The following is a 27,028-nucleotide window of genomic DNA, read 5'->3' as shown; positions in this document are numbered from 1 at the left end:
GCCACAGGACTATTCAAGAGATGCAGCACTTGCTTCAGGGATACTAATTTTCTTACTATCCCTTAAGCATGCCATATGTTTTCAGCCCCACTCTGTTTGCTGCTATGTGGCTCATTCTCTGAAGTGCAATCTTTGATCTTTTCTCCATTTTAAAAATATTTCATTTACTTGTTTGTTTTTCAGGGTTCAGTGACATTCAGGGATGTGGCCATAGACTTCTCATCAGAAGAATGGGAATTCCTGGACTCAGCTCAGAGGGACTTATATAGGGATGTGATGTGGGAAAATTATAGAAACTTCATTTCACTGGGTAATGGCTACTTATTCCAAATTATATTGGCTTTCTCTACTGTCAATTTCATGACTCTGTTTTGAGAAACTAGATAAATTTTGTCTCTCTATTCCAAAGGAATTGGTCAAGTGTTGTTAGTTTGGAAGTAGGCCCCTCCATTTCACACTTTGTCACTCCCATCCTGTTAGGTCCTTCAGACTTTCTTCAGGCTCTGTACTTACCTTAATATCCAAGGGGCAGTATTTGAATTCTGGGTTGCTAATAACAGAAGCATTGTCCAAGAAACCAGATTTCACATTGTATTTGAGCTCATAATTAATGTAGATGCTTAACATTCATTTCTAATCCACCTGCAAGGAGAATACCTAGATACAGGGGATCTGAGTCTCTCTAAAAATCAGAGCCTATAGAACTTGTATAAAAAGGGATGGATCCACAAAGTTTATTTAAAACTCAGTTAAATGGCCCTAGCCAGTTTGACTCAGTGGATAGAGAATCGGCCTCAGATGGAAGGGTCCAGGTTTGATCCTGGCAAGGGCATGTACCTCAGTTGTAGGCTCAATCCCCAGCCCTTGTCCAGGCAAGTGCGGAAGGCAACCAATTGATGTGTCCCTCTCACATCAACGTTTCTCTCTCTCTCTGTGTCTCTCCCCCTTCCTTCTACTCTCTCAAAAAATGAATAGAAAAATATCCTCAGGTGAGAAATAACAGCAACAACAAAAACCAAGTTAAAACTCAGTTAAATGTTTAAATGTATTCTGTTTCCTATAACAGACATTTAATTCTACCTACTTTGTAGTTGAAATTTAAAATTCTAAGGACTTTTTCTTGTAAAATTGAATGAATATTCTAGAAAGGATATGAGAATGTCACAGGAAGCAAAATTATAATAATAAAAGTTAATACTAGTATACACATATTATGTGTATATGTACATATATAACTATTCTTTTTTATTGATTTCCTAGAGGAAGGGAGAGGAAGAGAGAGATTGAAACATCAATGATGAGAGAGAATCATTGATTGGCTGCCTCCTGCACACCCCCAACTGGGGATGAAGCCCGCAATCCAGACATGCGCCCTACTGGGAATCAAACCGTGACCTCCTGATCAATGCTCAACCACTGAGCCACACTGTTCAGGCCATATATAACTAGTCTAAATATTACACATTATTAGTTAATCCTCACAAAAACTCTATGAGAAATATATTATTTTTATCCTCATTTCAGATGAGAAAACTTTGGCACAAGAGGTAACACAGCAACAAAGGCAGTATTTGAATGTAGGCAGTCTGGATCCAGATTTTATTTTCCTAATAACTGCACAAGACTGCCTCTCAACAGAGCTTGTGTGTAAATTATGCTTAGGTCAATTCTTTTTTTTTTTTTTTTTTTTTTTTTTTTTTTTTTTTTTAATTTTTTTATTTTTTTATTTTTTTTTATTTTTCGCTTAAAGTATTACAAAGGGTATTACATAAGTATCCTTTCCCCCCCCCCCCCTTGACAAACCCCTACCCTCCCTTACCCCCCAGTGTCTTATGTCCATTAGTTATGCTTATATGCATGCATACAAGTCCTTCGGTTGATCTCTTACTCCCCTCCCTCCTGTCCCCCAACTCTCTCTGGCCTTCCCACTGCAGTTTGACAATCAGTTTGAGGCAGCTCTGCCTCTGTATCTATTATTGTTCAAAAGTTTGTAATGGTCTTTATTATCCATGAATGAGTGAGATCATGTGGTATTTTTCCTTCATTGACTGGCTTGTTTCACTTAGCATAATGCTCTCCAGTTCCATCCATGATGTTGCAAATGGTAGGAGTTCCTTCTTTTTAACAGCAGCATAGTATTCCATCGTGTAGATGTACCACAGCTTTCTAATCCATTCATCTACTGATGGGCACTTAGGCTGTTTCCAGATCTTAGCTATGGTGAATTGTGCTGCTATGAACATCTGGGTGCATATATCCTTTCTGATTGGTGTTTCTGGTTTCTTGGGATATATTCCTAGGAGTGGGATCACAGGGTCAAATGGGAGTTCCATTTCCAATTTTTTGAGGAACCTCCATACTGCCTTCCATAGTGGCTGCACCAGTCTGCATTCCCACCAGCAGTGCACAAGTGTTCCTTTTTCTCCACATCCTCTCCAGCACTTGTCGTTTGTTGATTTGTTGATGATGGCCATTCTGACAGGTGTGAGATGGTACCTCATTGTTGTTTTGATTTGCATCTCTCGGATGATTAGTGACTTTGAGCATGTTTTCATATGTCTCTTGGCTTTCTGAATGTCCTCTTTTGAAAGGTGTCTATTTAGATCCTTTGCCCATTTTTTGATTGGATTGTTTATCTTCTTTTTGTTAAGTTGTATGAGTTCCCTATAAATTTTGGAGATTAAGCCCTTATCAGATATGACGTTGGCAAATATGTTTTCCCACGAGGTGGGTTTTCTTGTTGTTTTGTTGATGGTTTCTTTTGCTGTGCAGAAGCTTTTTATTTTGATGTAGTCCCATTTGTTCAGTTTCTCTTTAGTTTCAACTGCCCTAGGAGCTGTATCAGTGAAGAAATTGTTTTGGCATATGTCTGAGATTTTGTTGCCTTTGTATTCTTCTAGAATTTTTATGGTTTCCTGTCGTACATTTAAGTCCTTTATCCATTTTGAGTTTATTCTTGTGTATGGTGTAAGTTGGTGGTCTAGTTTCATTTTCTTGCATATGTCTGTCCAATTTTCCCAACACCATTTATTGAAGAGACTATCTTGGCTCCATTGTATGTTCATGCCTCCTTTGTCAAAAATTAATTGAGCATATTGGTTCGGGCTAATTTCTGGACTCTCTATTCTATTCCACTGATCTATATGCCTGTTCTTATGCCAGTACCAGGCAGTTTTGAGAACAGTGGCTTTGTAATACAGCTTGATATCTGGCATTGAGATCCCACCTACTTTGTTCTTTCTCAGGATCGTTGCAGCTATTCTGGGTCTTTTTTTATTCCAGATGAATTTTTGGAGAGTTCGTTCTAGATCTGTGAAGAAGGCCATTGGTATTTTAATGGGAAGTGCGTTGAATGTATAGATTGCTTTGGGTAGTATGGACATTTTAATGATGTTGATTCTACCAATCCAAGAACATGGTATGTTCTTCCATCTGTTTATGTCTTCCTCTATCTCTTTTTTCAACGTCCTGTAGTTTTCTGAGTAGAGGTTTTTAACCTCTTTAGTTAAGTTTATTCCTAGGTATCTTAATTTTTTTGGTGCGATGGTAAATGGGATTGTTTTTCTGATCTCCCTTTCTGAAAGTTCACTATTGGTGTATAGAAATGCCTCAGATTTCTTGGGGTTAATTTTGTATCCTGCTACATTGCCAAATTCATGTATTAAGTCTAGTAGCTTTTTGATGGAGTCTCTAGGGTTTTGTATGTATAATATCATGTCATCTGCAAATAAGGACAGTTTTACTTCCTCTTTTCCAATTTGGATGCCTTTTATTCCTTCTTCTTGCCGAATTGCAATGGCTAATACTTCCAGTACTATGTTGAACAGGAGTGGTGAGAGTGGGCATCCCTGTCTTGTTCCTGTTCTTAGGGGAAATGGTGTTAGTTTTTGTCCATTGAGTATGATGTTGGCTGTGGGCCTGTCATATATGGCTTTTATTATGTTGAGGTATGATCCTTCTATTCCCACCTTTCTGAGAGTTTTTATCAAAAATGGGTGTTGGATTTTGTCGAATGCTTTTTCTGCATCAATTGATATGACCATGTGGTTTTTTTCTTTCAATTTGTTTATGTGATGTATCACATTTATTGATTTACGGATGTTGTACCATCCTTGCATCTCTGGGATGAATCCTACTTGGTCATGGTGTATGATCCTTCTGATGTACTGCTGGATCCGATTTGCTAAGATTTTGTTGAGGATTTTGGCATCTATGTTCATGAGGGATATTGGCCTGTAATTCTCTTTCATTGTGATGTCTTTATTAGGTCAATTCTTAACTATCTGGTGTCTATTCCTTGTGATCCTGAGGTTACCATAATATGGGTGTTCTTCAACGCCTGCATTTCTTTGCTCTTAGACTTTAAAAAATAACATTTTGGTCTAGAGTTCATTATAAATTTAACCAAATCTAAATCTAAGGAATTTTTGGCTTATTAGTTCATGTCACATTTTTCTATTAAGCAGGACATTCCATTTCTACACCAGATGTGATTACATTATTGGATGACGGGAAGGAGCCCTGGATGCTTATGAGGGAAAGGATAAGAAGACACTACCTTGGTGAGTGAGGCTTAGCAGGCATGGAAAAGTCATTACTGCAGGTAATAGCCAAGCTGGTTAGGGTAAAGGCACAAACTTTAGGTTTTGTTGAGGATATCTCTTCAAAAGCCCAAGGCTTGTGGAGTGTGGAGGAAAGGCCCGAGACCCAGGAAGCAAATTAAAATCTTTTAAGCCTAGACTAACCAAGGAACTTTCTATTGACCTTGTTACACTTCTCATATTTCTCTACCATTTCAAAGAGAGGAGCTGTTCTCAGTAGAAGAAAACAAAAGGATAAATATAAAAGCTGAAATTAACAAAATAGGAAAAATCTAGAGAAAATTAATAGAGCCAAAAGTTAATTGCTTGGAAAGATCAACAAAGTTGGTAAACAGTAAACTTGACTAATAAAGAGGAAAAGACAACATAAATTACTGTCAGGAATGGAAGGGGGTTTTCAGTTCACATTTTATGGCCATTAAAAGAATAATAAGAGAATGTCATGAATAACTTTATGCTAGACAATTTGACAATTTAAATGTATTTGAAAAATTCCTTGAAAAATATAACTTACCAGAATTGACAGAAGATAAAAGAAAATATGAATAATCTTATATCTATTAAAGTAATTGAATTATCAGAAATATTTCCACAAAGAAAATGTCAGGCCCAGATGATTTCACTGGTTAATTCTATGAAATATTTAAGAAATTAAAGCAGAATTACACACATCTCTGTAGAAAAGGAAAGAACAACTTCCAACTCATTTTATGAGACCATATAACTCTTTTTTTTTAATATATATATTTTATTAATTTTTTACAGAGAGGAAGGGAGGGTTAGAAACATCGATGAGAGAGAAATATTGATCAGCTGCCTCCTGCACACCTCCTACTGGGGATGTGCCCGCAACCAAGGTACATGCCCTTGACGGGAATCTAACCCGAGACCCTTCAGTCCACAGGCTGACGCTCTATCCACTGAGCCAAACCAGCCAGGGCGAGACCATATAACTCTTATACTATGACCTGACAAAGATATTATACACAAAAAAAGCAAATCAAATTCAGCAGATACAAAAATGATGACCAAGTAGGGTTTTTTCTAGGAACACAAGCTTGGTTTAACATTAAAAAATTAATCTCTTCCTCTTATAAAGCCACCAATCCTATCTGATTAGGACTTTATTCTTATGACTTTATTTAACCTTAACTGTATTATAAAAGCACTATCTTGAACTATAGTCACAATTGGGGTTAGGGTTTCAATGTATGAATTTGGGTAGAGAACACAATTCAGTCCATACCAATATCTATCTATATGAAATCAAATTTCTTTATAGCTTCTACTTGATTATTTGATTTATGTCTTTCATTGCCTAAAAATAGTCATTGATTTATTCAGAAAATACTTGAGTGCCCAGTCTGAACCAGGCATTGTACTATAGGCACCAGTGGAACAATTGTGAACAAAAGTGATAAGTCCCAGGAGTCATGTTCCTTACATTTTTAAGAAATCTTTATTATTGAAAGTATTACATAGGTTCTCCTTTATCCCCCATTAACCTCTACCAGGGCACTCCTGTCCACCCCAACCCCAGGCCTCACCACCCCATTGTCTGTGTCCATGCATTATGCATATATGAATACAAGTTCATTGTTTGATCTCTTTTCACCTACCCTCCCCTGCCTTCCCTCTGAGGTTCAACAATCTTCATGCTTCTATGTCTCTGGGTCTATTTTTGATCATCAGTTTATTTAGTTAATTAGATTCCACATATGAGTGAAATCATGAGATATTTACTTTTCTCTGACTAGCTTATTTCACTCAGCATAAAATTCTCCAGGTTCATACATACTGTGGCAAATGGTAAGAGTTCTTTCTTTTTTATTGCTGTGCATTCCATTGTGTAAATGTAACATAGTTTTTTTATCCACTCATCTGCTGATGGGCACTTAAGCTGTTTCTAAGTCTTAGCTATTGTAAATTGCACTGCTATGAGCATAGGAGTGCATATATTCTTTTTGATAGACGTTTCTGATTTCTTAGGATACATTCCTAGAAGTGGGATGACTGGGTCAAATGGGATTTCATTTTTAATTTTTTGAGGAATCTCCATATTGTTTTCCACAATGGCTGCACCAACCTGCATTCCCACCAGCAGTGTATTAAGGTTCCCTTTTCTCCACAACCTAGCCAACACATGTCGTTGGTTGATTTATTGATGATAGACATTCTGACAGGTGTGAGATGATATCTCATTGTCGTTTTGATTTGCATCTCTCTGATGATTAGTGACTTTTTATTTTTTTAATCTTTATTGTTCTGATTATTACAGATGTCCCTTTTTTTTACCCCCATAGCTCCCCTCCACCCGGTTCCCACCCCACCCCAAGCCCTCTCCACCCCACTGTCTGCATCCATAGGTACTGCATACATGCATATAAGATCTTTGTCCCACCTCTTCCCACACCCCCCATATCTCTTCCCCCCAAGAATTGTCAGTCCACTCCATTTCCATGCCCCTGATTCTATTACATTCACCAGTTTACTCTGTTCATCAGATTTTTTATTCATTTGATTTTTAGATTCACTTGTTGATAGATATGTATTTGTTGTCACTCTGTTATTCATAATTTTTTATCTTTACCTTTTTCTTCTTCCTCTTTTTAAAGAATACCCTTCAGCATTTCATATAATACTGGTTTGGTGGTGATGAACTCCTTTAGCTTTTTCTTATCTGTGAAGCTCTTTATCTGACCTTCACTTCTGAATGATAGCTTTGCTGGGTAGAGTAATCTTGGTTGTAGGTACTTGCTATTCATCACTGAATATTTCTTGCCACTCCCTTCTGGCCTGCATAATTTCTGTTGAGAAATCAGCTGACAAGCTTATGGATACTTACTTGTAGGTGACTAACTGTTTTTCTCTTGCTGCTTTTAAGATTCTCTCTTTGTCTTTTGCCCTTGGAATTTTAATTATGATGTGTCTTGGTGTGGTCCTCTTTGGATTCCCCTTGTTTGGGGTTCTCTGTGCTTCCTGGGCTTGTAAGTCTATTTCTTTCACTAGGTAGGGGAAATTTTCTGTCATTATTTCTTCAAATAGGTTTTCAATATCTTGCTCTCTCTCTTCGCTGGCACCCCCATAATTCGGATGTTGGTATGCTTGAAGTTGTCCCAGAGGCTTCTTACACTATCTTCATATTTTTGGATTCTTTTTTCTTTCTGCTCTTCCAGTTGGGTGTTTTCTGCTTCCTTGTATTTCAAATCTTTGACTTGATTCTTGGGATCATGTACTCTACTGTTGAATCTCTGTGTATTATTCTTTATTTCAGTCAGTGAATGCTTAATTTCTGACTGGTCCTTTTCCATTTTCTTGGCATTCTCACTAAGATCCTTGAAGGTCTCACTAAGTTCCTTGAAGTTCTCACTAAGTTTCTCAGAGGTTTCTAGAAGATTCTTGAATAACCTTATAACTTGTTTTGAACTCTATATCCAGTAGTTTGCTTTCTTCCATTGCTTTCATTTGTGACAACATTTCTTTGTCTCCGTATTTTGGCTGCTTCCCTGTGTTTGTTTACCTCCAGATCAATTGGCTGTGAGGACCAACTGTGTCTACAGTGGAAGAGCTGCTGTGCAGGAGATACCCTTATGGGGCAGGACTTGCTTCAGTGGGGCTTTGGTGCTCACTGAGTCTGCCCCTTTAGTGTTTCACTTATGGATGTGAAGAGTTGTAATCTGGTATGGTCTCACACTGACCACTGGGTACACTGGTTCTTGGATCTCCAAGGAGGTGCAAAGTCAGCCACTGCCTGGGGCCACCCAGCAGGAGCTACAGAGAGATCTGCAGATTCCTCCTCTTTGTATGGGGTTTGGAAGTGCCCAGTTGAGGCCCAGCTGTGAAGCAAGGCAGGCTGCTGCAGTGCTGGCCTTTGACACCAGCATTACCTTAATTCTAAAACAAGATAAAGACACGACAAAGAAAGAGAAGTAAGGCAGGCTGCTGCAGTGTTGGGCTCCCTGAACCAGCTGCAGTTTGACAGGTTTTAGGCTGAGAAAGGACAGGTCATTCATATGCAAAAGCTGCTGCACACAGCTTGGGTAGGGTTGTAAATTGGGTGGGGTGGGGTCTCAGGGAGTCTCCAGGACAGAGCAAATGGCAATGGCTGCCAGCCAGTCCTGCACTGGAGAGGTCTGACTGCTGCTGCATGCACCTCCGTCTGGAAGAAAGCTGCCCCTGCATTCCTGCCCTGATGCCAGACAGTCCAGTTTCTCCCCGTATGTGTCTGGGTCCCCCAAAGTCTCGCCTGGCACTGGAACTCAGAGCACGTGGGAGTTTGTATCTCCCTCCTGATTAAAAAGCAGCACACCCAGGTGCCAGCCCCTTCCACACCTCCGCACCTCCACGCCTCCATAGCTCCTACCAGTCTCAATGCTCTTTCTTCTTTATTTTTCTAGTTGTAGTTCTTCCACTCAGCCAGGTTCCCCACGGTTGTGGATGATAGTTGTTATGTATTTTAGTTGTAATTTTGATATGGTTCTGGGAGGCAGCAAGTACAGGTGTTTACCTATGCTGCCATCTTGGTTCTCCTCCAATGATTAGTGACTTTGAGCATTTTTTCATATGTCTCTTGGCTTTCTGTATGTCCATTGTGGAGAAGTATCTATTTAGGTCCTTTGCCCAATTTTTAATTGAATTGTTTGCCTTTCTTTTGTTGAGTTGTATGAGTTCCCTATATATTTTGGAGATTAACCCCTTATCAGATGTATCATTGGCATATATGTCCTCCCATGTAGTGGGCTCTCTTATTATTTTGCTGATGGTTTCTTATGCTGTGCAGAAGCTTTTTATTTTGATGTAGTCCCATCTGTTTATTTTCTCCTTGGTTTGCATTGTCTGAGGAGATGTATCAGTAAACATATTACTATGAGAGATGTCTGAGATTTTGGTGGCTATGGTTTCTTCTAGGATTTTTATGGTTTCACATCTTACATTTAAGACTTTTATCCATTTTGAGTTTATTTTTGTGTATGGTGTAAGTTGGTGGTCTATTTTCAATTTTTTGCATGTACCTGTGAATTTTCCCAATACTACTTATTGAAGAGACTGTCTCTGCTCAAATGTGTGCTCTTGCATCCTTTGCCAAATATTAATTGAACTTAGTGGCTTGGGTCAGTTTCTGGGGTCTTGGCTTGGGTCAGTTTCTGGGGTCTCTGTTCTGTTCCATTGATCTACATGTCTGTTCTTGTGCCAGTACCAAGCTGATTTGAGTACAGTGGCTTTGATAGCTGGTATTGTGAATCCTCCAATTTTATTCTCCTTTCTCAAAATTGCTGCAGCTATTTGGGGTCTTTTTTGGTTCCATATAAATTTTTAGATCTAGATGTGTGAAATATACCATTGCTATTTTAATAGGGAATGCATTGAATCTATAGATTGCTTTGGGTAGTATGGACATTTTACTGATGTTGATTCTACCAACCCATGAACATGGTATGCTTTTTCACTTCTTTATATCTTCCTCCATCTCTTTTTTCAATGTCCTGTAGTTTTCCAAGTACAGGTCTTTCACCTTCTTGGTTAAGTTTATTACTAAGTATCTTAAATTTTTGTTGCAATGGTAAATGGGATTGTTTTTTTAAGTTTCTCTTTCTAAGAGTTCACTATTGGTGTATAAAAATGCCATGGAGTTTTGGGTGTTAATTTTGTATTCTGCTATGTTTTCAAATTCATTTATTAAATCTAGTAGTTTTTTGGTAGAGTCTTCAGGGTTTCTATATATAGTATCAGGTCATCTGCAAATAGTGAGAGTTTTATTTCCTCCTTTCCAGTTTGGATGCCTTTTATTTATTCTTCTTTTCTGATCATTATGGACAGGACTTGCAGAATTATGTTGTGCAAGAGTGGTCTTGTTCCTATTCTGAGGGGAAATGGTTTTAGTTTTTGCCCATTGAGTATGATGTTGGCTGTAGGTTTGTCATATATGGCCTTTATTATATTGAGGCATGTTCCCTCTATTCCCACTTTGCTGAGAGTTTTTATCAAAAAAGGGTTTTGGAGTTTGTTGAATGCTTTTTTCTCCATCAATTGATATGATCGTGTGATTTTTGTCTTGCAATCTGCTTATGTGCTATATCACATTTATTGATTTGAGAATATTGTACCAGCCTTGCATCCCTGGAATAAATCCCACTTGGTCATGATGTATTGCTGGATCCGATTTGGCAGAATTTTTTAAAGGATTTTAGCATCTATGCTTATCAGGGATATTGGCCTGTAGTTCTCTTTCTTTGTCGTGTCTTTATCTTGTTTTAGAATTAAGGTAATGCTGGTGTCATAGAAAGAGTTTGGAAGTGTTCTTCCTTCCTCTTGAATATTTTGGAATAGTCTGAGAAGTAGAGGTGTTAGTTCTTCTTTGAATATTTGGTAAAACTATCCTTTCAAGCCGTCTGGACCAGGGTTTTTGTTTGCTAGGAGTTTTTTTTTTTTTTTATTGCTTCAATTTTATCAATAGTTATCAGCCTATTCGGGTATTCTGATTCTTCGTGATTGAGTTTAGTAAGTTTTTATTTTTTTAGGAATATGTGCATTTTTTCCAGGTTGTTCCATTTGTTGGAATAAAGTCGTTTGTAGTAATTTTTTTTACAATCCTTTGTATTTCTGTGAGGTCAGTTGTTACTTCACCTCTTTTGTTTCTGATTTTGTTTATTTGGGTCCTCTCTCTTTGTTTCCTAGTGAGTCTGGCTAGAGGTTCATCAATCATGTTTATCCTTTTGAAGAACTTGGTTTTATTTATCTTTTGTATTGTTCTTTTTATTTTTTACTTTTTGTCTCTATGTCATTTATTTCTGCTCTGGTCTTCATTATTTCCTTTCTTCTACTTGTTCTGGGCTTTTCTTGTTGTTGTATTTCTATTCTTTAAGTTGTAATGTTAGGTAACTTATTACCAATTTTTCTGGTTTTTTAGGTAGGCTGTAGTGAAAGCAGTCCTGTGTTTTTGATTATTGTATTTTCATTGTCATTTGTTTCCAGGATGTTTTTTATTTCTTCTTTAATCTCTTTGGTAATCCAATCATTGTTTAATAGCATGCTATTTAGCCTCCATGTATTTGATTGTTTTTTATTGTAGTTGATTTCTAATTTTGTGAATTAGAAATTGTGATCTGAGAAGATGATTGATGTGACTTCAATCATCTTGAAATTGTAGAGACTTAGCCTGTGTCCTAATATGTGGTCTATCTTTGAAAATATCCAATGTGCACTTGAGAAAAGAAAATATTCCGTAGCTTTGGGGCAAAATGTTCTGAAGATGTCAATTAAACCCATCTGATCTAATGAGTCATTTAGAATTGCTGTTTTTTTTGCAAATTTTTTGTCTAGAGGATTTATCCAGTGGTGTCAATTGAGTATTAAAGTCCCCTAGTATGATTGCATTGCTGTTGATCTCTCCCTTGATATCTTCCAGAAGTTTCTCAGGTATTTCGGTGCTTTTGTATTGGGTGCATATATGTTTACCAGAGTAAAATCTTCTTGTTAAATTGATCCCTTTAGTATTATGAAGTGGTTTTCCTTATCTCTTGTTATGGCCTTCGCTTTGAGGTCTATTTTGTCAGATATAAGTATCGCTACCCCAGCTTTTTTTCATTTCCATTTATCTGAAAATTTTTTTCTATCCTTTCACTTTCAGTCTGTATTTTGAGGTGGGACTAGGTAGACTGCAAATACATGGGTCATATTTTCTTATCCATTCAGCTATCCTATGTCTTTTGGTTGGAGCATTTAATGCATTTACTTTTAAGGTTATTATTGACTAGAGGCCCGGTGCACAAAAATTTGTGCACTCGGGGGGAAGGGGGGTCCCTCAGCCCGGCCTGTGCCCTCTCGCAGTCTGGGACCCCTCAGGAGATAATGACCTGCTGGCTTAGGCCTGCTCCTGGGTGGCAGAGGGCAGGCCCAATCCCTAGGTGCAGCCCCTGGTCGGGCTCAGAGCAGGGCTGATTGGGGAGTTGGGGCACCGCCCCCTGTCATGCACAGAGCAGGGTGGATTGGGAGGTTGCGATGCCACCCTCAGTCACGCTCAGGGTGGGACTGATTGGGGCGTTGGGGCACCGCCCCCTGTCACACTCAAGGGAGGGTCGATGGGGAGGTTGCGGCGCCACCCCCTGTGATGCACAGAGCAGGGCCAATCAGGGGGTTGGGGCGCTGCCCCTTGTCACGCACAGAGCAGGGCCCATCAGGGGGGTTGGGGCTCCATACCCTGCAGGGCCAATCAGGGGGTTGGGGCGCTGCCCCCTGTCACGCACAGAGCAGGGCCCATCAGGGGGGTTGGGGCTCCGTACCCTGTCACGCACAGAGCAGGGCCAATCAGGGGGTTGGGGAGCTCCCCCCCTGTCACACACAGAGCAGGGCTGATCAGGGGGTTGAGGAGCTCCCCCCTGTCACTCACAGAGTAGGGCCGATAGGGGAGTTAGGGCATCACTCCCTGTCACACACATGGCAGGGCGGATCAGGGGGTTGGGGCGCCGCCACTGTCACACTCAGGTCAGGGCCGATGGGGAGGTTATGGCTCTACCCCATCACACACAGAGCAGGGCCTGTGTGTGTGTGTGGGAGGGGGGTTTGGGGCACCGCCCCCTATCACCCACAGAGCAGGGCCGATCAGGGGGTTGGGGCGCCGCCACTCTCACACTCAGGGCAGGGTTGATGGGGGAGGTTATGGCTCTACCCTGTCACACACAGAGCAGGGCCTATGGGGCGGGGGTTGGGGTGCCGCACTCTGTCACACACAGAGCCGCAGGGCGATCAGGGGGTTTGGGCGCTGCCCCCTGTCACGCTGATCCGGTGCCAGGAGGCCTCGCGGCTCCGCTGATCCCGGTGCTGGGAGGCATATTATCCTTTTACTATATAGGATAGAGGCCTGGGAGCCGGCTGGTTTGCCCTGAAGGGTGTCCTGGATCAGGGTGGAGGTCCCCACTGGGGTGCCTGGCCAGCCTGGATGAGGTGATGATGGCTGTTTGCAGCTGGTCACACACCCTTCAGGGTGGGTGTCCCCACTGGGGTGCCTGGCCAGCCTGGGTGAGGAGCTGAGGGCTGCTTTCATGCTGGCTGTTGACTGAAGCTCCCAACCGCTCCTTTTTTTCTTTTTTTTTATTCTGGGCCAGCTTTAGCTCTGGCTCTAGCTCTGAGGCTTCCGCTGCTGAAAGCAGGTATCTGGTTTGTTTGCGTTCTATAATCGAAACAATGTATAACTCCAGCTCTGAGATCCCGGCTGGCTGAAAGCTGATTTCTGGGGTTTTGTTTAGCTTCTATATTTGTTACAATGTTTCTTAGAGTTGCAGCTCAGAGGCTGGCAAGTCAGACGGGGAAGTTGGAGCCTGCAGTCACTGGAGCAAGCAAGCCTCATGTTCGCTTCCAGCTGCCTGGCTGCCGGCCTCCGTCTTGGCTGACAGTTAATTTGCATAAGGATATGCTGATTAGCCAATGGGAAGGGTAGTGTAGATAGGTACTTGTTTGTTGCCATTTTCATTCCTTATGCATGTGTTCTTTTTTCCCTTTCTATTGCTTCCTTTTACAGCAGTCCCTTTAGCATTTCTTGCATTGCTGGCTTGGTGGTAATAAAGTCTCTTAGCCTTTTTTTTTTGGTCTGCAAAGCTCCTGATTTCACTTCAATTTTGAATGATAGCCTTACTGGATAGAGTATTATTGTATTCAGTCCCTTGCTTTGCTTCACTTTGTATACTTCATTCCATTCTTTTCTGGCCTGATGTATTTCTTTTGAGGAATCAGTTGATTGTCTAATGGGATATTCCTTGCAGGTAACTTTTTGTCACTCTCTGGCAGCCTTTAAGATTCTTACTATGTTGTTGACGTTTGCCAATTTAATTATGATGTGTCTTGGTGTTGGTCTTTTTGGATTCATCTTGTTTGGGAATCTGTGTGCTTCTTGGACTTGTGTGACTTTTCTTCCTAATGTCGGGGAAGTTTTCCATCATTATTTCTTTAAATAGGTTTTCTATTCCTTGCTCAGCTTCCTCTCTTTCTGGCGCCCCTATTATGTGGATGTTGTTTCATGCCATGTTGTCCCAAAGCTTTCTTATACTCTCCTGCTGCTTTTAAAATTCTTTTCCCAGTTTCCGTTTTGCTTGTGTGTTTTTCTTCTTTGCCTTCTAACTTGCTGATTCAGTCCTCAGCTTCTTCTGGTCTACTGTTGAAACATTCCATGGTATTTCTTATTGAAGCTATGTCATTCTTCATTTCATCTTGATTCTTACACATTTGGTAAATTTCTCATCCAGCTGTTTGAGAATCCTTATAGCCATTACTGTGAATTCTTTCTCTAATTGCCTGCCTCCATTTCGTTTATTTCCTTTTTTGGTGATTCTTTCTTTTCTTTCATATGGGGGTTGTCTTTTTGTCTCCTCATTTTTGCTGTTCCTCTGTGATTGTTTCTATGTATTAAATCAAACTGTTATGCCACCCAGATTTTTTGAATTTGTCTTATGTAGTAGATGTTTTGTGGAACCCAGTGGTGCAGTCTCACAGGTCTTCTGGGCTGGGTCTTCCATGGATGCCCCCAATTTGAGATATTTGGGTTCTCTTAATGTAGTTGGGTCTTGAATGTTATTGTTCTGTTTGTGGATGGAGTCTCCTCTCAGGGTATCTGGTTATGTGGCTCACTCTCTACCATGTCATGCCAACTGTTGTGGAGGTACAGACCCAATAGCACAAGATACAAGACAACTAGACAGGACACAAAAGGAACAGAACACTAATGTACACCCCAGTAGGGGGTGTGTAAGAGGCAGCTGATTGATGTTTCTCTCTCATCGATGTTTCTAACTCTCTATACCTCTCCCTTCCTCTCTGTAAAAAAATCAATAAAATATATATATTTTTAAAAAGGTGAAAAGAAAGGAAAGAAAAAAACTGAAGTGGGGAAAGGAGAAGAAAAACAGGATGAAAAAGGGATAAGTGAGGAAGAAAAAGGTGGAAAATATTAAAATAAAATAACAATAAAAAATGAAATAATACTAAAAAAAAATAAAATAAAAACATAAAAAAGTGAATTGTCGTTTGCTTCAGCCATGTTTTAATGCCCCATGGGGGCTGATTTAGGACTCCACTCTTCTGTTCTGTCTGCCAATTCTGGGCTTCCTGTAAGGTAATTAGGTCCTGACTACTGACAGGTTCTGTCTTTGGCTTTTAGCACTGTGTTGAAACTCCAGGCCATCCACTAGTCCTCTCCTTATGTCTGTCTCCACAGGCCTTAGCTGCAGGCAGGCAGGACTAATCTTCTGGCTGTCAATCTTAATTACTCAAGCATCTGTTTCTGACAGGGCCTTAGGTTGGAGTGGTGCTTTTGCTTTCCAGGAATCCGATGGATTTTTTTTCCCTGACCCAGAGCTACTCCTCCGCAAGTGGCCCAAAATATTACACTGGCCTTGGTTGGTCAGAGATCCTTGAATGGAGACCAGTGGGGTTGGCTGGCAACCTGGAGACTTTGTCAGTTTGGTTCCTAGAATAGTGAGGTGGACCGGCTCCTCTTCCCACCCAGTTACTGAGTACTCTATGGGGCTATTCAGCATTCTTGTTTCCCTTGTATAGCTCAAAATGCTGTCAGAGTGTGGCAGGCTATATTACCTGTCTTGAGGCTACTGGGAGGGAGCTCTTCAGGAGAGAAATGGCCGCATAGGTTTGGAAAGTTACAAATATCCCAATGCCAGAGTCCTGGGCACATCTCCCTGCCCTGCTTCCCTCCCCAGCCTTTCCTCAGGCACCTCAAGTCTGTGCCTCTCCCTGCATCTCAGTCTTGGGTGAGTGCTTGCAATTGAAAAGTCCTGTGTTCTTGGTTTAGCAAATAAAAGTAAAGACAAAACAAAAGCAAACAACCACAAAACTGCAGTCTCCCCCGCCGCCCCCCCCCCCCCCCCCCCCCCCCCCCCCCCCCGCACACACACACAGTGCAGCTCAGTCCTTTTGGAGCATAGCCTTTCATGGCTATGGTCTTAGGTCTAGATTTCCCAGCCACAAACAGCCTTGTGGCTTTTACTTTTCACAAAGACTGTCTCCAAGGGATGCAGCCTTGGCGCAATGCTGCTTCCTCCTCACCCTCTCGGCTAGGTCTCTGGTGTCCCTCTCCAGCCTAGATCCCAGGTCCTACCATTCTCCAGGTGTCCTCTGCCCTTCCTTATTGTAAATTGTCTCCTCAGCTGTGCCTGATTTGTTATTCTGGGTAGATGTTTTCCGATTTAGTTGCTTTTCCAGTCTGGCCCTGGGACAAGGTGCAAGACACGTCTGTCTATTTGTCCACCATTTTCTTCTCTCTAGAATTTTCTTTTTTATTTGATTTTCACAGATTTACTCTGCTGTGCCCAGTTTTATATTATAGTGTATTCTGCTTGAAATTTTTAGGAATTAAAAATATATTTTAGGCTTGCCCTGGAGGGTGTGGCTCAGTTAGTTGGAGTATTGTCCTGTACACTGAAAGGTGGTGGGTTCAATTCCTATTTAGGGCACATACCCAAGTTGCAGGTTTGATCCCTGGTCAGGGAGTACATGGGAGGCAACCGATTGATGTTTTTCTCTCACACATTGATGTTTCTTTCTTTCTAAAAACCATTGGAAGACATCCATTATAGGTGAATTCTGGACATTATGTTTGAAAAATTTTAGAAGCTCTAAATCAGTGGTTATCAACCTTCTGGCCCTTTAAATACAGTTCCTCATGTTGTGACCCAACCATAAAATTATTTTCGTTGCTACTTCACAACTGTAATGTTGCTACTGTTATGAATCGTAATATAAATATCTGATATGCAGGATGGTCTTAGGCGACCCCTGTGAAAGGGTTGTTCGACCGCCAAAGGGGTTGCAACCCAGAGGTTGAGAACCGCTGCTCTAAATGATGCTGTTTCTGAATAATTTGTTACCTTTAGAGATTATTTAATTTGCTTCTGGCAGACCTATAGAGTATGGGCTGATCACCTCCATCTATTCCGGAACAACTTGTTTACTGTTTGTTTGTAATCCTGAGTATAGCCCTTCTGGGGGAAATCTTGGCATTTGAACTCCAATTTCTATTTCTGCAGCACTTTGAGACTGCCAGAATCAATACTTAGATTCTTAGCCTTTTAGAAGTTATTTTGTGCTTACTTTCTTGACCATGGTAGATATTCAGCTTGAGTCAGTAAATGCCTTGGAGAAAATTCTATGTAGAATATTGGCTTAAATCAACATGTTGCTTTCAATCTAGGACCTTGGCTCTCTAGTTTTTGCTGCTTTGGTTGTTCATTAGTATCATCAGACAGTTTTTATTTTCATTAACATTTTTAGTTGTTTTCAGTGGGTTAGTCATAATACCAGCTTCTCCATTATAGCCAGAAATAGAAATCTCTTTTCCCATCTTTTGTTATAGTATTTCTATATTTTAGGGCAAATAACATGTAAATTATGTTTCATAACTCTAATTCTCACATTAACAACACAGCATGTTAATATTAGTAATAGAGTTCAAAGATTCAACGCTCATACCAATCCTTATAACTTAATTTTCTTTTTCTTTCTTTCCACATCTCTCTTGCTCTTCTTTAGTTTATTCCTTATTGCATTCCTCAAGAAAGACTTATAGGTCCTAGTGAAATGTACATATAACTTTACTTTATTCAAATACACATCCTCACACACTTCAGAATAACAATACCAATATAGTTATCAACAGTATGTTTTAAAAAAAAACAACAGTATGTTTACTGAAATTTTTAAATATTTTTATTGTGTTTTTTACATTAACATAATACTATTTTACTTGTTGAAGTTCTTATTCTTGGTTGTTTATTTTTCCATATGGATTTTTCAATCAACATTTTTAATTCTAGGGAAAATAAATCCATTTGCATTTTTCATTTGTATTGCATTATTTTTGTTCCACCTCTCTTTTTGTATAATATGCATCTGTTGGAATTTACAGCAAGATGGCATTTCTGAGGGGCATTAAAGAAGCTAATCATTAGACTGACATATTATTCTAATAAAAGACTCATATTCTAATTCTAGAGGAAAATAAATGATACTTTTCTTCTTCTTGAGTAGACTTTTCCACTGAGATACAGAATCCTAGAGTATTGATTTAATAAGCCAGTTTATTATGGCCACCCTCATACATTTGGGATTTCTCAGAGAGGAACCACTTAATGTTTCCTATGAAAGTTGCTTAACCCAAAGCAGGGACAGCACTTCCTGGAGGGAGTTTGGGGAGGTGCCCCAAAATGCTGCAGCATAGGTGGAGTTGTATCTTAATCTCTTTGGTTGTCCTGCTGAGATGTCCTCCAGACCTTCTGTAGTATGGAGGCAACTGGTGTTACCCTAATAAATAGGGATTTGTCAGTCATGAAAGCTGACCTAGATTTAGGGGTATCAGCTACTAAAACTTATCAGTGGTAGCCAACTATTCAAATGTACTTATAATATGGTGTTTAACCCTGCCAGTGTTGCTCAGTGGTTAAGCATCAACCTATGAACCAGGAGGTCACGGTTCAATTCCCAGTAGGGGCACATGCCCAGGTTGCAGGCTTGATCCATAACAGGGGGCATGCAGAAGGCAGCCCTCACCACCCCATTGTGTGTGTCCACGGGATACAAGTTCATTGATTGATCTCTTCCCACCCATCCTCCCCTGCCTTCCCTCTGAGCTTCCAACAGTCTGTTGTTCATGCTTCTATGTCTCTGGGTCTATTTTTTAAAATATATTTTTATTGATTCCAGAGAGCAAGAGAGAAGGAGAGAGAGATAGAAACATCAATGATGAGAGAAAATCATTGATCAGCTGCTTCCTGCATGCTCCACACTGGGGATTGAGCACACACCCAGGCATGTTGCCTTGATCGGAATCAAACCCGGGTCCCTGTAGGCCAACGCTCTATCCATTGAGCCAAATCAGATAGGGCTGGATCTATTTTTGTTCATCAATTTATTTGGTTCGTTAGATTCCACATATGAGTTAGATCATGTGATACTTATCTTTCTCTGACTGACTTACTTCACTTAGCATAATACTCTCCAAGTCCATCCATGCTGTTGCAAATGGTTCTTTCTTTTTTATTGCTGCATAGTATTCCATTGTGTAAATGTACCACCGTTTTTTTATCCACTCATCTGCTGATGGGCACTTGGGCAGTTTCCAGATCTTAGCTATTGTAAATTGTGCTGCTATGAGCACAGGGGTGCATATATTCTTTCTGACTGGTGTTTCAAGTTTCTTAAGATATATTACTAGAAATGGGGCTTTCAGGTGTCTAGAGATTTTTTTGGTTAACATTCAATGCAAAAATAGTAGATGGTTGAATTTTAAGGGATTTCCCATATGTATACTATCATTTTATCTGAAGTAATAAGTAAACTATTATCTTTAAAGTGCCTGAATCAGAAATAAATAAATAAATAAATAAATAAATAAATAATCCCTGTATAGTTTTAACAAATCAGGTGATTCTTATCCACACTTAAACCAGGTCTTCGGTGATTTAACTTCTTTCTCCAATCATTAGGTTCACTTCCTTTCCTGAACTTCCCTTATTCTTTTTTCTTTGCCCCCTTTTTAATGTTTGAGAATACAGTCTGTTTCATAATATAATTAATACTCCATAATACAAATTAGCTTAATAGTGCTATGAAATAGGGAATAATATCAATATATGTTGAAGTTAGTTGGTTTACAGGCAATATTCTTAGTTGAATGGAGCCAGAATATTAGTATATTTATAACATTCAGAAGGAAAGGCAAAAAACTTCATTTTGATGTGTTGTTATGAGCCCTTCCACCCCTATGTTAAGAAAATTAATAATAAATGCTTACATTCAGGGTTCCCTCCTCAGAGACATATACAATCAACTTGCATAGCTTCTAGCTAGACACCTTGCACTTCACCTGATTCCCACCTTAATGTTAGCCTCACTGGCCTGGGGCTTCATTTCATGTGCAACATTTCAGCACCTGAAATCCAGCATTTCCGCTTTATTTTTATGCATTTTAAATTTTTTTATTGATTTCAGAGGGGAAGGGAGAGGGAGATAGAAACATCAATGGTGAGAGAGAATCATTAATCAGCTGCTTCCTGCACGCCCCCTACTGGGGATTGAGCCCACAACCCAGGCATGTACCCTGACTGGGAATCGAACTATGACCTCCTGGTTCATAGGTCAATGCTCAACCACTGAGCCATCCCAGTGGGGCAATTTTTATGCATTTTAATACCCACGAAATGGCCTTCAGCCATACTGAGTTGCTTTTTGGGACCTTGAGGTCCCTATTATATTACTAGTAGTTAGTGCTCTGCTAATACAGTTGCATAGACTTGAGTGTTCTTCTCCAGCCCTCCTTTCTTCATAAACCCTAGCTTTGGTGTGTAATTTTGCAGGAGTTAGTTTTTTTAGGTACATGTGTAGTATTGTAGCACAAATGCCTATGTTCTAGAGAAGTCTAATTCATTCACTTGTAATATGCATTATTTTAGGTCCCCTTTATTTCTCTGTAAAAGTTTTCTTCCTGCTGGAACAGAAAAACAGCATGTGTTTGCTTTCTTCTTTTCTTTCAGATTTGGAGTCCAGATACAGGACTAATACTTTATCTTCAGAAAAGGATATTTGTGAAATATATTCATTCCAATTGGAAGTAATGGAAAAAATTAAAAGCTATTGCCTTCAGGACTCCATTTTTAGAAATGATTGGGAATGCAAAAGTAAGATTGAGGGGCAAATGGAACCACAAGAAGGATGTTTGGGGCAAGTGGAAATTACTTCTGAAAAAATGACCACATACAAAAAGCATAATTTTCTCGCTGAGTATCAGAGAGTTCATAATAGGGAAAAGTTATATGAATGTAAGGAATGTAGGAAGACCTTTATTCGTCGCTCAACACTTAGTCAACACCTGAGAATTCATACTGGTGAGAAACCTTATAAATGTAAGGAATGTGGGCAGGCTTTTAGACAACGTGCACACCTTATTCGACATCACAAACTTCATACTGGTGAGAAACCCTATCAATGTAAGGAATGTGGGAAGGCCTTTACAGTGCTCCAAGAACTTACTCAACATCAGAGACTCCATACTGGTGAAAAGCCCTATGAATGTAAAGAATGTGGAAAGGCCTTTAGAGTACATCAGCAACTTGCTCGACATCAGAGAATTCACACTGGTGAGAAACCCTATGAATGTAAGGCATGTGGGAAGACCTTTAGGCAGTGTACACACCTTACTCGACATCAGAGACTTCATATTGCTGAGAAGCTCTATGAATGTAAGCAATGTGGGAAAGTCTTCGTGTGTAGTCCAGACCTTCGAGTACATCAGAAAATTCATTTTGGTGAGAAGCCCTATGAATGTAAGGAATGTGGAAAGACTTTTAGAATATGCCAACAACTTACTGTCCATCAGAGTATTCATACTGGTGAGAAACCCTATGAATGTAAGGAATGTGGGAAGACTTTTAGATTAAGACAACAACTTGTTCGCCACCAGAGAATTCATACTCATGAGAAGCCCTATGAATGTATGGAATGTTGGAAGACCTTTAGTAGTTACTCACAACTTATTTCACACCAGAGCATTCATATTGGTAAGAGACCTTATGAATGTGAAGAATGTGGGAAGGCCTTTAGACTGCTTTCTCAACTTACTCAACATCAGAGTATTCATACTGGTGAGAAACCCTATGAATGTAAGGAATGTAGAAAACCCTTTAGACTCCTCTCACAACTTACTCAACATCAGAGTATTCATACTGGTGAGAAACCTTATGAATGTAAGGAGTGTGGTAAGGCTTTTAGACTTTATTCATTTCTTACTCAACATCAGAGAATTCATACAGGTGAGAAACCCTACAAATGTAAGGAATGTAAGAAGGCCTTTAGACAGCATTCACACCTTACTCAACATCAGAAAATTCATAATGAAATTTAGTACAAGAAAGCCTTGATGTGTACATTATATTACAGAATATCACAAAATTCATTTTGAGAATTGTTTTCATGCTCACATCAAAGCATAAGAAATTTTAAATGACAGGAAAAATTTTGCTTTAAAAGCCTTCCTTCACCATTCAAACATTGCCTCTGGCAAATGTATGTCAGAGAATAATACAATTAATATAAGAAAAGCTTTAGCTTTCTTTATCATTGTCTCCATTTCACCACTTTATTACCACTTTGTTACTGGACAAGGTACTTAAACTTCTGTGACTCATCTTGTTCACGTGTAAAATGGTGATAATATGTATATTATTTATTGCTGTATAATAAATTACCACAACTTAATTAATAGCTTAAAATAATACATATATATTATTTCACAATTTCTATGGATTGGGAGTCTGGGTGTAACTTAGTTGGGTCTTCTGCTTCAGAATTTCTCATGAGGATAAAATCAAGATTTTAGCTAAGGCTGGGTCTGATCTGAAGGCTCAACTGGGAAAGGGATCCACTTCCAACCTCATATGGTTGTTGGCTGAATTTATTTTCTTGAGGGCTACTGCACTGAGGTCCTAAGTTTCTGACTGTTGGCAAAAGGCTGACCTCAGTTCCTTGCCACATAGGCCTCTTTAACATGGCTGCTCCATCAACATATAGTCTGCTAGAATCATAAAATTTATGATCTTGTGTAGTCTAATCACTGAAGGAATATTTCATCACTTTATGTCTTCTATTGGCTAGAAGCAAATTTCTAGGTTGCCTACACTCAAGGGAAGAGGATTCCATAAGAGTGTGAAGACCAGGAGGTAGGGACCACTGGGACCAGTTTAGAGTCAGCCTGTGTACACTGTAATAGAATTGTAAGGATTAAGTAATTAATACTTGGAAAAATAGCAGCCACATAGCATGTTTTCTGTACATATTATCTGTAATTGTTATCATTAGTATTAGTGAATTCATATGAAAGGAATTTCCTATAGAAGTAAAAAATTGAGAAATGCTTCCTATTACTGTCCAGCACTTATTTAATTTATTCTGGATAAAACCTAGGATGTTATATTGAATGTGAAAAGTTCATCATTTAAGCGGCATCGGAAATTTCATGCTGAAAAGAAAACCCTAAGATTTTCATGAATATGACGTTAAGAGTACAACTATTGCCCTGACCGGTTTGGCTCAGTGGATTGAGCATGGGCCTGCGGACCGAAGGGTCCCAGGTTCGATTCCAGTCAAGGGCATGTACCTTGGTTGCAGGCACATCTCCAGTAGGGGGCATGCAGAAGGAAGCTGATTGATGTTTCTCTCTCATCAATGTTTCTGACTCTCTATCCCTCTCCCTTCCTCTCTGTAAAACATCAATAAAATATATTTTAAAAAAAGAGTACAACTATTGAAGAAATAAGAGAAACATGAAATTATTTCCCCATAATAAATTTCTGAAAGTAAAGATTTATTATCTCTATTGTCTAAGCACCATTCAAAATTAATTAGAAACTATCAAAAAGATGTCAAAAAGGAAATAAATCATTTGTAAATTTAATATTGTATGTGCATATTCATGCATGTGTGTTTGTGTGCATAAAACACTTGTATAAAAGAAAACATTTTTTTTACAGTCAATATAACTTTTGGTGCTCAAATTGTCCCATCTTCAACCAGTGGGAGTTGGTTCTTTTGAAATGACCCCCCTAGTAGTTAGTTTACTTGGTTATGGCTATACAATTCGTCAGCTATGGATGGTGCCTAGGCACTGACTCATCCTAAAAATTGGCAAGGGTTAAATAATTTATTTTGTTTTTCCCTTTTGAACGAAGTTTCACAGCCATCAAAAACTCAAATTGATTTTTAAATCTAGTAAATACAGAGAGATTCATAAGATTAGAAAAATCACCACTCTCTAGTTTCCTAATGGAATAATGGATCCAGAAGATAATTGGTAAATATTACAACTATTAAGTGAAAGATTTTATAAGTGAGAATGCTAGAATGGATTTGTCAAGCTGACCACCTTGAATCTGTTCATCAATTTTAGCCTTTATAAAAGTGGGACTATCAGACTATTCACCTCCTGAAAGAATGCAATAGGAAGTATGCACCACTACTTATAAAACCTTATTTCCAACATCATGAACTGAAGAAATTAAACCTTTAAGTCAAATTATTTTAAACCAAGAATTTGTGGAATAGATGAATAAAATAAATGGCAACACAACCAAGCAGCCAAACAGATTCAGAATGTGTAAAATTCTACAAACAACCTGCTTTCTTCAACTAATGAGTGGCATGAAAAAGAAAGGAAGGGCAACTGTTAGATTAAAAGACAAGAGACATATCAACTAAATTTAGTGTATGGGCATTACTTGGACCTACTTTGAACAAAATGTAAAAAGATTTTGGAGACTGGAGAAAATGTGGAAATGCGCCAAGTTAATTAGATGATATTTAGAAATAATTTTGTTAAGGATGATCATGTCAATGTGTTTATTAAGAAATGTGAGTGCTCCTGTATGTAGAGATACATGTTTATATGTTTATGAAATTACTAGAGGCCCGGTGCATAAAAATTTATGCACACGGGGGGATCTCTCAGCCCAGCCTGCACCCTCTCACAGTCTGGGACCCTTGGGGGATGCCCACCTGCTGGCTTAGGCCTGCTCCCCAAGAACGGATGATCTAAAAGAAATAATCATAACCTTGGGTAAGGATTTTTTAAAAAGTTAATGTTTGCATGAAAATTCACTGCTGGCGGGGCTGAGGGGACTGGGGGACTCCGGCAGCAGGTGGGCGGAGTGGCCGGGCCCACCTGGGCCGGGCCCACCCGGGCCCACTGTGTGCCTGATGGTCCCCCCTGCTACCCCCCCCCCCGCCACTCCCTTGCTACCCCCCACGAGGTTGAGGGGACTGGGTATCACCATATTGTGGCTGTGGGGGCCGCCATCTTTGTGAGGGCATGATGGTCAATTAGCATATTACCTCTTTATTATATAGAATAAGATATCCAGATTTACATTAAAATACTCCAACAATAGAAAAAGAATGAAAGAGAACTGGAAAGTAGGTTGACAAAATGTCGATAATTAATTAAGTGGAGTGGTTTATATATGGGGGTTCATAATAATATTTCTACTGTTTGTTTTTAAAGGTTTTAATAAAAATATTTAATATCAAAACAAATTATAGACTACTTAAAAATTATTGTTAATGAGATTCCTGTATATGTAAACTTGTCAGATATCACAGAAGTTCTATTCAGGAAGAAATGAATATCCTTTAATAAGTTAAGGAAACTGGACACAGTCTTGATCTTTTTCACTTATCCACAGCAGTCAAATCTGGATCTGTCACATCCATAAATGTGATTAAGGAATGAAAAAAGCATTTATGTCAAGACATCAGAAACAGAAGAAAATAAAACCAACACCAGAGAAATAAAGTACCTTTAAAAAATAGAAATTAAGAGACTAGACAATATAGTAGACTTAATTGAATGTTTTTAAAAGTTTTTTTCAATTACAGTTGACATCCAATATTATATTAGTTTCAGGTGTACAGCATAGTGGTTAGACATTTATATAACTTAAGAAGTGATCCCTCAATAAGGCTTAGTTCCCACCTGACATCACACATAATTATTACAATATTAGAAGCCCGGTGCACGAAATTCATGCACTGGAGGAGGATTGTCCCTCAGCCCGGCCTGCACCCTCTCTAATCTGGGACCCCTCGGGGGACATCCCTCTCACAATCCTGGACTGCTGGCTCCTAAGCACTCGCCTGCCTGCCTGCCTGATTGCCCCTAACCATGTCTGCCTGCCAGCCTGATGACCCCCTAACAGCTCCCCTGCTAGCCTGATTGACACCTAAATGTTCCCCTGCTGGCCCAATCACCCCCAACTGCCCTCCCCTGCTAGCCCGATTGCCCCCAACTGCCCTCCCCTGCCGGCCATCTTGTGACAATGTGAGGGCAAGCATCATGTGATGACATGGGGGCAGCCATCTTGTGATTTGAGGGCAGGAGGGTCAATTGGCATATAACCTCTATTATATAGGATTACTGACTATTTTCTTTTTCTTTATTTTCTTGTTTAAAGTATTACAAATAGTAGTACATATGTCTCCTTTTTTCCCCATTGACCTTCCCGTGGCCTCCCTTACCCCCCAGCACATGCCCTTACCCACCGCCCCCCCCAGTGTCTTGTGTCCATTGGTTATGCTTATATGCATGCATATAAGTCCTTTGATTGATCTCTTACCCCCTCCCCCCAACACTCCCCAGCCTTTCCGCTGTAATTTGACAGTCTGTTCGATGCTTCTCTGCCTCTATATCTATCTTTTTGGTCATTAGGTTATAATGTTCTTTATTACCCATAAATGAGTGAGGTCATGTGGTATTTTTCTTTCACTGCCTGGCTTATTTCACTTAGCATGATGCTCTCCAGTTCCATCCATGCTGTTGCAAATGGTAAGAATTCCTTCTTTTTTATAGCAACGTAGTATTCCATTGTGTAGATGTACCATGGTTT

General features: G+C 39.6%; 1 protein-coding gene across 5 annotated transcripts in view; it reads left to right on the top strand.

Moving 5' to 3' along the window:
- The window catches only part of LOC138997043 (zinc finger protein 14 homolog), a 46,249-nt gene that overhangs the window by 5,348 nt on the left and 13,873 nt on the right, over positions 1–27,028 (top strand). The window contains exons 2-4 of one of the 5 annotated variants that reach the window (XM_070398438.1): positions 184–310; positions 4,464–4,562; positions 21,131–22,237. In XM_070398438.1, the coding sequence (XP_070254539.1) occupies positions 184–310; positions 4,464–4,562; positions 21,131–22,237 (1,333 nt within the window). Of the gene's footprint in view, positions 1–183; positions 311–4,463; positions 4,563–21,130; positions 25,608–27,028 lie in introns of those variants that run through there. The other 4 variants (XM_070398435.1, XM_070398434.1, XM_070398436.1 and 1 more) reach the window with 4 other exon arrangements.

The sequence above is a fragment of the Myotis yumanensis genome, unplaced genomic scaffold, assembly GCF_028538775.1.
Source record: "Myotis yumanensis isolate MYYU_CA2020_CCGP unplaced genomic scaffold, mMyoYum1.0.hap1 SCAF_18, whole genome shotgun sequence".
NCBI lineage: Eukaryota > Metazoa > Chordata > Mammalia > Chiroptera > Vespertilionidae > Myotis > Myotis yumanensis.
Note: the sequence above shows the minus strand (reverse complement) of the source record. Positions and strands in the feature narration are given on the sequence as shown.